General features: G+C 47.8%; 1 protein-coding gene across 1 annotated transcript; it reads left to right on the plus strand.

The window, feature by feature from the left end:
* Window positions 1-2,714: 2,714 nt before the first annotated feature.
* On the plus strand, window positions 2,715-11,028 carry LOC102918510 (CD209 antigen-like protein B). Its single transcript, XM_076559990.1, has 10 exons — window positions 2,715-2,852; window positions 2,953-3,039; window positions 3,586-3,669; window positions 4,163-4,249; window positions 5,314-5,403; window positions 6,219-6,305; window positions 7,591-7,677; window positions 8,102-8,253; window positions 9,551-9,660; window positions 10,749-11,028. The coding sequence occupies exons 1-10, from the start codon at window positions 2,807-2,809 to the stop codon at window positions 10,897-10,899; spliced, it is 981 nt and encodes a 326-aa protein (XP_076416105.1). The 5' UTR covers window positions 2,715-2,806; the 3' UTR covers window positions 10,900-11,028.
* The last annotated feature ends 1,188 nt before the right edge of the window (window positions 11,029-12,216 follow it).

Raw genomic sequence — 12,216 nt, forward strand, 5'->3', positions numbered from 1 at the left:
CCAGAAAAGGTACCTGTTAGAACCAAACAGACCCAGATCTATCAACAGGAAGATTCATTAGCTGAAATATTTCTGTAATATTATAGAGCACTCAACCTGCTGTATGTAAAACAGAGAGGTTATTGTACAGCATTAAGGGAAAATTGTTGTTTCTATATAAACCACTCAGGAATTATTAGAAATAATCTGGCAGTGCTACAGAAAAAAAAATTATTACAAAAAAGGGACCTGAGATGAAGTAAATAACTGGTCCCCATTCTCATTTCCAGGTTCCTTCTAGATAGTAACTCTGTCAGCCATCACAAGACCTTTGGCCCGTCTGTTTCTTCTAATTGCAGTTGGTTCTTGCATCACTGATGCCTTCATTGAGTGATGATTCCTGTCTGGGTACCATTAAGCTGATGCTTATTAGTTCCCAATATAAACAGAGTCAAGGATTTGACTCAGGATACAACTCAAGGGGGCAATGTGAGAGTCAAAGTTACATTTTAAATTTTAATTACTATGCATAAGAGATCCATGAAACAAAAAAATGCCCCTGATCTGCAAGCCCAAGGACAGACAGTTCCCGAAATGCTGGAGGCCATTGTTTATGGGAGATGACAAGCCACAGGTTTTTTTACTTCCCTAAACAAGTGTGTTTGACCCATTTGCACCAGATGTGCTTGACCACATGTGGGCAGGGGGTACGTAGGCAGGAAATAGTCAGGATGTATGCTTGCCCCTGATTGGATGTAGGCTGGAGAATGTCAGAATGTATGCTTGCCCCTGATTGGATGTAGGCTGGAGAATGTCAGGATGTATGCTTGCTCTTGATTGGATATAGGCTGGAGAATGTCAGGATGTATGCTTGCCCCTGATTGGATGTAGGCTAGAGATATGTCAGGATGCATGCTTGCTCCTGATTGGACCTGATGGGAAATGCAATGAATCATGGGTTTTCCTTCTTAAGCCCTACTTAATTCTGGGCCATTTCCCAGGAACCTGGGCATGGACCTGGCCAGAGCCCATCCACCTGGCCAGTATTTAATTAAAGCTTACTTTAAACTTCACTTTAAACTGTGGCCGTGCTCTTATTCTTGATTGGTGGAAGTGACAACAGGGTGCTGCAGGCCAATGGGAGTTTCCCCCAGCTGAGATCCTGCCAGAATTATCTCTGTAACTCTGCATCAGTGCTGTTCTTTTAGAACAGTTGTTGGCTGGGATCATCTTGCCCACCTGGCAGAATTGTGCTTTTCTCAAGGAGAGGGCAAGGGGCTCTAAGGCAGGTCAGGACTTAACACGGCCTGTCACTTTGTGCCGCCCCCTTGAGCCACCATAGAGGCCAGCGTTGGTATAGGGATGGTTCTAATGGCTGTTGTAGGTCAGGGTTGTCTCCTTTGTTCCAAGAATGGAGTCTGATGGCTGATGATCCTGGTGAACAAATATTTCAATATCTTAGAATCATGAATTCAGCTTATCTCTAACAGGCCTGGTTAGCACGTTACTCATCTCTGAGGTATTTTGGAGGTGGCCTCCCTGAGCCAAATTCTACTTTATATGATTTAATATCTCCTGAGTAAATCTATCAGTAAAGCCTTAATAATCAGTCTTATTACTATGAGTTCCTTCCACATCACCCTCGTCTCTCCAACTCCCAAGATAACCCTTACTCTCTACGCTAACCTCTCAGTCTCTTTTCTTCTTTTATGTTCCATGTGTCTTCTAGCTATGGTTAGAGCATGTGTGTGTGTGTGTGTGTGTGTGTGTGTGTGTGTGTGTGTGTGTGTGTGTGTGTGTGTTGCATATACATGTTGGTACAAGTGTGTGCATAAGGCTTATATCAGGGTCATCCTCCACCTCTCACCCTCCTTATGTTTTGAGACAGGATCTCTCAGTGAACCTGGAACTCATCATTTGACTAGGTTTGTGGAACAATGAACTCCATGACCACCCTGTCTCCAGTCCCCCACCATGCTGGAGTTACAGGTGTGTACGGCCACTTCTGGCCTTTTAATTGAGTGCTGAGATCTGACCTCATGTCTTTATGTCTATGCAGCAAGCACTTTACCCAGGGAACCTCCTCACCAGCTTGGTTTTTCAAAATTCTATGATCCTGATGTATTTAGGGAACTTTTTAATTCCTCCTTGGACCTATTTGATTCTCCTAGGTTCACAACATAGAGGTGGACTGTCCCTGTTCAAATCCCAGCTTCACTATGAACCAGCTGTGTGACTGACTATTATTAGAAGTTACTTAATCTGGTTGTGAAGTTCCTCAGCTATCACAGTGTGGAAAGGTTTGAGGAATTGGTCTACCCAGCAGTCAGATGTCCTGACAGCAGCAGGCACTCAATTTACAGGAACGTGAGAACAACAAAATCAGCAGAAATGTCCATGAATCAGGAGCCGGCAAGGCAAGACAGCCTGGAGTCAGGGGGGACAGAGGAACTTCAATGATGGGGTGCTGCTGTCCTACACTCAGCATAGGTGGAAAGGGCATAAGAAAATGGATTTATTGTGTAAGTTATTGGCTTTGAAAGGGCACCCATAATTTTATCACACCATGAACACATCAGATTTTTCTGCTACAGAACCCCAAACTTTCCAACCCGCAAAAAAAAAAAAAAAAAAAAAAAAAATCTCAACCTTCAGTTATCTGGCACAAGACAGGCCATGTGAAAGGTGCAGTCCCTCCCTCAGGCTCTTCCGCAATTCATGGGCTTCCTTTTTTTTCCCCTTCCTGACCGAAAGGGCATTTAGAGAACACTAGCGGATAAAAACTGAGGTCTCCAGCAGTCCCAGGCTCCAGGGGACAGCGGTGACCATGCATGGCTCCACGGAAACCAGGATGCAGCAGCTGGGTTCTGTGGGTGAGGCTGGGCTGGGATGTGGGGGCATGGTGAGGGAGACCAGCTGGAGGAGCTCAGAGTGGAGCCTGCCCAGGCTCTGACTAGAACTGTGTTCCCTCAGAGGATGAAGAGTGGATGGTCACTGGCACCAGGTGTTCCGGTAAAAGCTCCAGGCTACAATCAAATTCTGGAATCAAGAATTTGGCAGGTATGGCAGAGTGAGGGGCTGAGGCAAAGTGGAAAGCCTTCCCTAGAGTGGGTCTCAAAGAGTTGGAAGCTAGAACTCTAAACTTCTCTCTCCCTGGTAGATGGAGACTGGAGCAGGAATCGTGGGCCGCTGGGAACGCTGGGGGAGGTGGCTAGGGGAGAGATGACAAGCTATGGGAAGAGAAGGCCAGGGAAGGGAATCGTGGGCCGTGGGGAGGTGGAAATTGGGACAGGGAATTGAGGGTCCTGGGAATATAGATGGTAGACCAAGAAATTAAGGGTCTTGGGGAAGTGGAAACTAGGGTAGGGAATTGAGGGTGTGGGGAGATGTAATATGGAGTAGGAAATCACAGACCATGAGGAGACTGAAGCCAGCGAATGAAATCACAGACCATGAGGAGACTGAAGCCAGCGAATGAAATCACGGACCATGTGGGGGTAGAATCTGAGATTCACAGCGGAGGGAGGAGGATGCTGATGACCTGTTCTGGAATCAGAATAAGGCAGGGACATCATCATACTTAAAAGTCCACTTTTTCTCGGGCAGGATGCCTGGGACACAGCCCCTTGGTCCTGCAGCTGCTCTCCTTCCTGTTCTTGGCTGGGCTCCTGCTGGTCATTCTCGTCCAAGGTCAGGCACAATGGAGGCCTCAGCTCTCTGACCCAGTTCTCCAGCTAGGGCCTTCTCTAGGTCTAGAAGGGAAGTGGGGTGAGCAAGTGGATGGCATGTCCTCTGAGGATTCCCCCATGTCTGCTGTGAGAATGAGAAAAGGGGCATGGGTGGATCCTAGATCCTGGATCTATTTCTCCTTATGATTCAGTTTTTTCTGAGTGATAGGTTTTCTAGTCTTTGAACAAGATTAAGGAAGACATTAGTGAGAAACTTTCCTAGATGGTGGGGTGCTGACATGTGTTTACAGTCCCAGCTGCTGGGGAAACTGAGGCACGATGATCATTTGTGCCAAAGAATATGAGAGAAGCCTTGGCAACAGAATGAGACTCATCTCAAAAATAAATAAATAAATAAATAAAAATGTGACACAATGTCTCAGAGAACCCAGTGCAGGACTCGGTACACAGGGGGCATTTAATAATGAAACTTTCCTTTTTTTTCCTCCTCACAGTTTCCAAGACCCCAAACACCCAGGGGCAGGAGGAATCCAAGCTTGAAGAGATCTACCAGGAACTGACCCAGCTGACAGATAAACTCCGTGAGTGACCAAAACCCAGAAGTTTCTATGCCTGGGGAGGGCTCCATGGGGAAGGGCTCCATTTTCTTAAATTGTCAGATCTCCTTGAGTCTCAGTTTTCTCCTCTTGAGTTGAGACCACAGGATAACAATAAAAAAAAAATGGTACTTCGTATTTACAGGGGTTGTGCACACAATAGGAACTCGGTGTCCATGGGGGCTGTGTACACAGTAAGCATTCACCATTCACAGGGGTCATGTACACAGTAGGCACTCGGTGTTCCCAAAGAACACGCCCATACTTGGCATGTAATACATACAGAGGGTACACACAGCAGACACCACACGTTCTCTGGGGCCACCTCTGCAGCTGGTGTCCACAGGGGCCATACACATGGTAGGTACTCAGTTAAACTGTTCTCTTGGTCTCTGCTCTGATTGCTAAGCCTCAGTTTCTCCCAGTCTGGAGGATAATCCTTGGGCCTCCTGGGGTTGGGGTTGGGGAGGAGGAGTGGAGAGGGGAATGGTTCCCTCGGATGCTCTGTCACTCTGAAGGGCCTGGAGATTGAGCAGACAAAGAACATGGGTGTCCAAGTGTGCGTTCATCCTGACCCATCCCCTCCCTGAGACTAGGCACTCTTCAGGGTGCTCAGTTTCTCAGTCTTCAAAGGAGATTAAACAAGACGCCAATCAGAAACTGTCCTGGGTGCTGGACTAGCAGCACCCACCTGCAGTCTGAGCTCCTGGGAAGGTGAGGGAGGGGTGGCCATTGATCCACAGGAGTTTGAGAAGCGCTGACACCAAGTGAGACTTATCTACAAAATAAAATGCCACTTGGCTGGTGCAGGAGCTTAGCAGATAAAAGTGCTTGCTTCCAAGACTGGTGACCTAAATTCAAGCCCTCAAACTTGCAGAAGGAAAGAACTGACTCCTACAAACTGTCCTCTGACCTCCATGCACAGAAACATGCATATGTGCACACACACACACACACACTTTTTAAAATGACACAATGTCCCTAAAGACCCTGTACAGATCATGGCACACAGTAGGTATTTAATAATAGCAGTTTTTTTCTTGGCACAGTGCCCAAGACCCCCATCCCCCAGGGGCAGAATGAGTCCATGCAGCAGAAGATCTCTGAGCAACTGGCACAGCTGAAGACTGAACTCCATGGTGAGAAACTAGAGATCCAAGGCCTTGGGTCTTTGTAGGGTCAATTTTCTTGAGCCATCGACCTCTCTTAGCCTCAGTGTCCTCATCTGTGAATTGAAACCACAGAGTAACAACAAGGATGATATTTGCTGTTTACAGGGACTGTGCACACAGTAGGCACTTGAGTTTATAGGAGTTGTATATAGGATAGCCACTCAGTGCTCACAAGCACCATGCATACATTAGGCGCTTAATGTTCAGAGGTTCTTAATATTCATATACACAATGTGAACTCAATGTTCAAAGTGCTGTACACACAGTAGGTACTCAATTAAGTCAATCTCTTGGGGTCTGTTCTGAGCTTTAAGTTGAAGGAGATGGATGGGAACTCCTGGGCTTTCCTGGGGTTGGGGAGGGATTTAGGAAGCAGAGAAGGGAATAGTTCCCCAGGGTGCTGTGCCAAGGGAAGATCTTCACTCCAGACAGCCTGGAGGTTGAGCCGAAAAGGCACATAGGCATCCAAGTGTGGGTTCATCCTGACCAGCCCCCTCCCTGGGACTAGACACCCTTCTAGATGTTTAGTTTCTCAGTCTTCAAAGGATATTAAACAAGACATCAATGAGAAACCATCGCAGAAGCTGGGGCAGTGGCCTGTGTCTGCAGTCCTAGCCTCTTGGGAAGTAGAAAGGGAGTGCTCATTTGTGCCAGGCAATTTGTAACAATCTGTGACACAGTCTGGTCCATAAAACACCATGTAAGACCCCCAGGGACCCAGGGCAGGTCATGGCAAACAGGAGGTATTTAATAATGGCAGTTCGTTCTTTTTCTTGGCACAGTCTCCAGGATCCCCAGCTCCCAGGGATGTAATGAGTCCATGCAGCAGAAGATCGCTGAGCAACTGACGCAGCTGAAGACTGAGCTCCGTGAGTGAGAAACTAGAGGTCCTGCAGAGCTCTTTGTGCCTCAGTTTCCTCACCTGTGAATTGAGGCCACAGGTGACAAGGATGGCACTTGATCTTTACCACCCACTAGGCATTCCATGTTGACAGGGACCATACATGCACTAGGTACTCAGGGTTCATAAGGACTAAGCATACACCAGGCACTCACTGTTCACAGGGACACACAGGAGGTACTCAGTGTTTTAGGGACCATGCATACACTAGGTATTCTATGTTCACAGAAACTTTGTGCACACACTAGGCAGTCAATATCTTTAGGGAGCACACACACAATAAGTACTCAATGTTTATAGGGGCCAGGCACACAGTAGGCACTTAGTGTTCAAAGGGACCATATACACTCAATATTTACAAAGCCTGCACTGGTCAGCTTCTCTGGAAGAACAGACTCCAAGAATGAATATTTATCAAAAGGCTGAGAACCCATTAATCACCCAGTCCACACATCTGGATGCCTCAGAGTCCCAGTATGGGGGCCTGGAGGATTCCTGGAGAGCCACAGACCTTCAGGTCACAATGAAAGGCTGAAGGAGCTGGATCAATGTCAGTGAAACACCAGAGACAATAACAGGGTAAATGGGAAGATGGACAGACAGCTGCAGCCCTGCTTTTCCCTTGGCTTGGCATGTCTGGGCCAGCACTGCGAGGTGCTGCCCACTAGGTGAGGGTCTTCCCTGTCCTGTTACTCTTTCCTGGAAATACCCTCACCTCCCTGTCCCAAGAAGTGTCTCTTGGTTCATTCCAGATCACATTAACATCAGCTGTGCCATGAACACAGTAGGGACTCCATCTTCACTGAATTTGTGCACACAGTAGGCATTCAATGATCACAGGGACTGTGAAGAGTCATCACACAATGTTCATGGAGTTATGCACAGAGTAGGCACTCAGTGTTCATAGGTATCTGCACAGTAGGCACTCAGTTAAGCCTCTGTTCTGAGCTCTAAGCCCCTACTTCTCACCATCTAGAAGAGGAAATGGGGCCAAGACTACTGGGTGTTAGGTGTCCTAATCTTCATGGGGAAGAAGTCCCCGGTGTTGGGCTATGGCACATGCCTGAAGTCCAAGCTTCTTGGGAAGCTGAGGGATGATTTGTCCTTATGCTTAGGAGTTTGAGAGGCTTTGGCAACAGAGTGAGATCTGTCTCAAAAGAGAAATGGCGTTATGTCCCTGGGGACCCATCTCAAGTCAATGCACACTGTAGTTGTTTAATAACGGCAGTTCCCCCTCTTTTTTCTTGGCCCAGTTTCCAGGATCCCTAGCTTCCAGGTGCAGAACGATTCTAAGCAGGAGAAGATCTACCAGCAGTTGGTGCAGATGAAGACTGAACTCTGTGAGTGAACAGAGGCCTCAGGGCCTCAGGCAGTCTTTACTGTGGGTCCTCAGACATCGTTGGACCTCAGTTCCCTCCTCTGAATTAGCACTTGGTATTTACAAGGGTCATGAAAACAGCAAGCACTAAATGTTCACAGGAACCTGGGCACTCGATGTTCACAGGGGCTGTGCACACAGTAGGCACTCAGTGTTTACAAAGGCCGTGAGCCGTCTCCTGGCCTCTGTTCTGAGCTCTAAGGCTCTACTTCTTCCAGGCTGGAGGAAGTGGGGACTCCTGGGTTCCCCTAGAGTTGCAAAGGGGCACAGAAATGGAAAGGAAGTGGTTTGGCAACATGCTGTGTCATGGGAGGGCCCTGACTCTGAAGAGCTTGAAGGCGAAGCAGGCACAGGTGTGAGTCCATCCTAACCCACTTCCCCAACAGTCCGCCTGTGCCGCCCCTGCCCCTGGGACTGGACGTTCCTCCTAGGAAACTGTTACTTCTTCTCCAAGTCCCAGCGGAACTGGAACAATGCCGTCACGGCTTGCCAGGAGGTGGAGGCCCAGCTGGTCATCATCCAAAGTGATGAAGAGCAGGTACATGTGGTGGGATGCCGTCCTGGGCTGTCTGTACACCTGGCTCCTGATCACCCGGGATGAAGATAGTTTGCCAGAGTCACATGAGGGAAAGAAGTAACTTGTAGAAATGGGGGGATCCCAAGCCCTCGGCATAGAATCATGTACTAAACATTTGTGAGTGTTTGGGAGACACCTGAAATGCAGTAGATTATCATCTCTGTGCTGGTCAGTATTTAGCCACCTGCTCTCTGAGAGACAAAAGTCTTGGTCTGCAGGCTGATTGGATAGCTCAGGAGACAAAGGTGCTTGCCACTAAGTCTCACAGCCTGAGTTCAATTCCTAGGCCCCACGTGGTAAAAGGAGACAATTGACTCTTTTAAGTTGTCCTTTGACAGACATACCTGCACTGTGGCATATGCATGACCCATCCAAACAAACATACAAGTAGATGCAATTCAAATTTAAAAAAAAATAATAATAAGACCTGGTGTGGGGCTGCATCACAAGCTTGAGGTTCAAATCCAAAGAAAAGGGAGGAATGGGGTGGGATGGCTCAGCAGGTGATGGTGCTTGCTGTCGAGCCTGGCTACCTGGGTTTGGTCCCCCCTGGTGGAAAGAAAGAACTAACCCCAAGCTGTCCCCTGACCTCTACGTATGTGCTGTGGCATGCACACCCACATATACATATGAGGTACACACACATACATGCATACATATATAGACACACAACTCTCACACAAACGTGCTTGCCAATTCCCCAGGTGTGAATATTCTCACCGTGGGTAATATCAAATTTATAATGAAGTGTCACTGAAGAACTGAAAAGGGCCATACATCTTAAGTGAACATGAATTAGTATGATCTGCTTCCAGCACATTAAGGGTGGTCATGAGGAAATTCTATTGACTTACTCAAAATTCTTAAGAGAGACCCTGCAACATTAGCAGATGTGGGTGGAGAGGCCAGCTGTGTATTTCCTTTTTTAAAATATAGTGTTATTGTGTTTTAGACAGGGTCTCACTCAGTAGCCATGGCTGATCTGGAACTCACAGAGATCCTGTGGAGTTCTGAGATTAAAGGCGTGTGCCTCCACATACAGCCAGCTGGGTACCACCCTGTGCCAGAGTGCATGTGCCCATAGTCTCCAGACATAAAAATAGCTAATATCGTCTAAGCCCACATGAGTGCCCATGGCCTGAAAAAGAGGAAGGGGAAAGGTGGGATTGCAAATAGAACGTCCTGAGAGAGTTTGGGGAGGCACAAGCTGAAAGTGGGGAGAAGAGATTTCCCTGACTCTCCTCCTCTTCCCCTCCAGACCTTCCTGCAGCAGACGTCTAAGGCTAAAGGAACAACCTGGATGGGGCTGTCAGACCTGAAGAAGGAAGCCACATGGCTGTGGGTGGATGGCTCACCTCTGTCGTCCAGGTAGATCTAGGAAAAGGGAACAACCATTAGAGTGGAGTGGAGACAGGTCTTCGATGCTCTGACTTGAGCTGTCTTTGGGGCTCACTCCCTCTCCCTGGCTCCTTAGGAATAAGAGCTGCCCACATTTGCTGATGAAAGGAGATCTCCCTACCCATGCACAGACAGAATAGCAGCAAATCCCCCCAGGAAAGCAGCAAGAGAAGCTTCCCCCTGAGGGGTATGGGTTTTAATGCAGGATATTAATAGAAAATACAAAATAAAGCAAGGCCACGGGTGAGGGGACTATAACCAAGGGAAGATGGCGTGCTGGGCTGGACACATAAGTGTGTTTATACAGTAGCAGGATGGAGCCATAGGTCCAATCCCCAGCACTTTGTAATCTGGTATGTGGTCCATGCCTGTAACCCCAGCACTTGGAGAAGAGAGAAGAATCAGAAGTTCAATGTTATCTTCCGCTACATATTGAACTCTGAGCCAGCCTGGGATACATGAGACCCTGTCTCAAAAAGTTTTTGGAAAGGAAAAGTAAAAAGGAAGTAAACGGGGAGGAAGGAAGGGGAAAGAGAGTAGGGGAGGAAATGGAAGGGAGGACAAAGATAGCTTAAAGGTAGTTTATAAAGATGCTCCCAGATCCTGCAGCATGACGAGAGATCATGGGAAAGAAGCACAATAAGCCAGAATATACAGGAAGGACACACAATGGAAAGAGCCTTTACTTTGGTGTCCATGCAGAGGAACAGAAGAGACAGGCTTAGTATCTATTAGTTTGCCATTTCAGGGTCCTGACCTTCAGCTATCTGCTGCTTGGCATGGGGCAGGTACATTGTGGTCCAGAGTGCAAGAACCCAGTAAGGAAGTGGAGTCTGGATTGGTTGGTTTACATTTGAAAACCATACTCTCTCAATATAAAATATAACTAGAGTCAGAATTCAAAGCCACCCTACTCTGGCATGTCCCTGGATTCAGAACAAGGCCCATCCAACCATATGCATTCTGGGGGATGTGAGACACTGAGTTCCAGGAAGCTAAGAACATGCTTGGCAGCATGCCACTGCAGCAGACTAATGTGTTGTTGACCGGCTGTCCAGATTCCAGAAGTACTGGAATAGAGGAGAGCCCAACAACATTGGGGAAGAGGACTGTGTGGAATTCTCTGGGGATGGCTGGAATGACTCCAAATGTGAACAACAAAAGTTCTGGATCTGCAAGAAGTCTGCAGTCCCGTGCACTGCCAGCTGAGGACCAGCTCATCTCAGCTTCTGCTCCCATACTCTTCTGACAGGTGGACGAACCTGTCTCAGCCTCACGCCAGCTCCTCTCCCTGCCTGTTGGCCTTAGTATGTTGACAAAGCTCTAAGATTCCTCGTCCTCCGTGTGTCTCCTAGTTTCATTCCTGTTGCTGTGATAAAATGCTCTGACAAAAAGCACCTCAAGGGAGAAAAGGGCGTATTTTGCCTCACATTCCACCTGATGGTCCATCACCGCAGGACAGTCAGGATGGCGGAAGCTTGAGACAACTGGTCACATCACATCAACAGTCAGGAACAGACAGAAATGCACACCTGTATGCTCACTCCCTCGCTTGCTGGTGCTCAGCTCAATATCCCCACTCACACGGTTTAGGACCCCTGCCTAGGGAGTGGTGCCATCCACAGTGGGCTGGATATTCCCACATCTGTCAGTTAAGACAATCCCCCACACACAAGCTCACAGACCAACCCAATGTAGGAAGTCTCTCATTGACACTCTTTTCCCAGGTGACTCTGGATTATGTCAGGGTAACAATTAAAGCTAACTGTCACAATGGGACTGGCTCTCTGGCTTTCAGGTTTCACTGGGTTTAGAGACCATGGTCGTCCCTCACCTTAACACTTCCATATAGTTAACAGATATGGGATGCATTCAGAACCTGAGTGTTTTCCATTAATTTTCTCTGTCTTCCTTGCTGAGATCAGAGGAGTGTGTGTGTGTGTGTGTGTGTTTGTGTGTGTGTGTGTGTGTGTGTGTGTGTGTGTGTGTGTGTGTGTGTGTGTGATGTATGTACACATGTGTGTTGATACATACACTTAGAGGCCAGAGGAAGACATTGGTGTCCTCCATAGCTCTCCCCTTTATTCCTTTGAAACAGAACTTGGAGTTCAGTGTTCTTCAGCAGGGCTAGCAACCTGAAAATGCCGACATCCTCCTGTCTCCATCACCTCCTAAAGTGGGGCTGCAGGCACAGGTGTCCATGCCTGGCCTTTTCCAGGGGCTGGGGTTGCAAGCTCAGGCCCTCTTGCTTGCACAGCCGCACTCCTATCCAGAGTTTCTCCCCCGCCCTCGGTCCCTTGTCAGGTGTTCTTGCCTCCTGTTGCTCAATAACGCATCCTGAAAAAACGCAAGTTGGGGGGGAAAGGGATTATTTTGGCTCACAGTTCTGGGTTATAGCTCATCACTACAGGGAAATCAAGGCAGCTAATCACATCACATCCAAAAGAAAGAATAAATGCACACATGCCTAGCTTTTTCTATTCTTCCACAGTCGCCCAAACCTAGAGAACAATGCTGCTCATATTA

Source organism: Peromyscus maniculatus, chromosome 23, assembly GCF_049852395.1.
Source record: "Peromyscus maniculatus bairdii isolate BWxNUB_F1_BW_parent chromosome 23, HU_Pman_BW_mat_3.1, whole genome shotgun sequence".
NCBI lineage: Eukaryota > Metazoa > Chordata > Mammalia > Rodentia > Cricetidae > Peromyscus > Peromyscus maniculatus.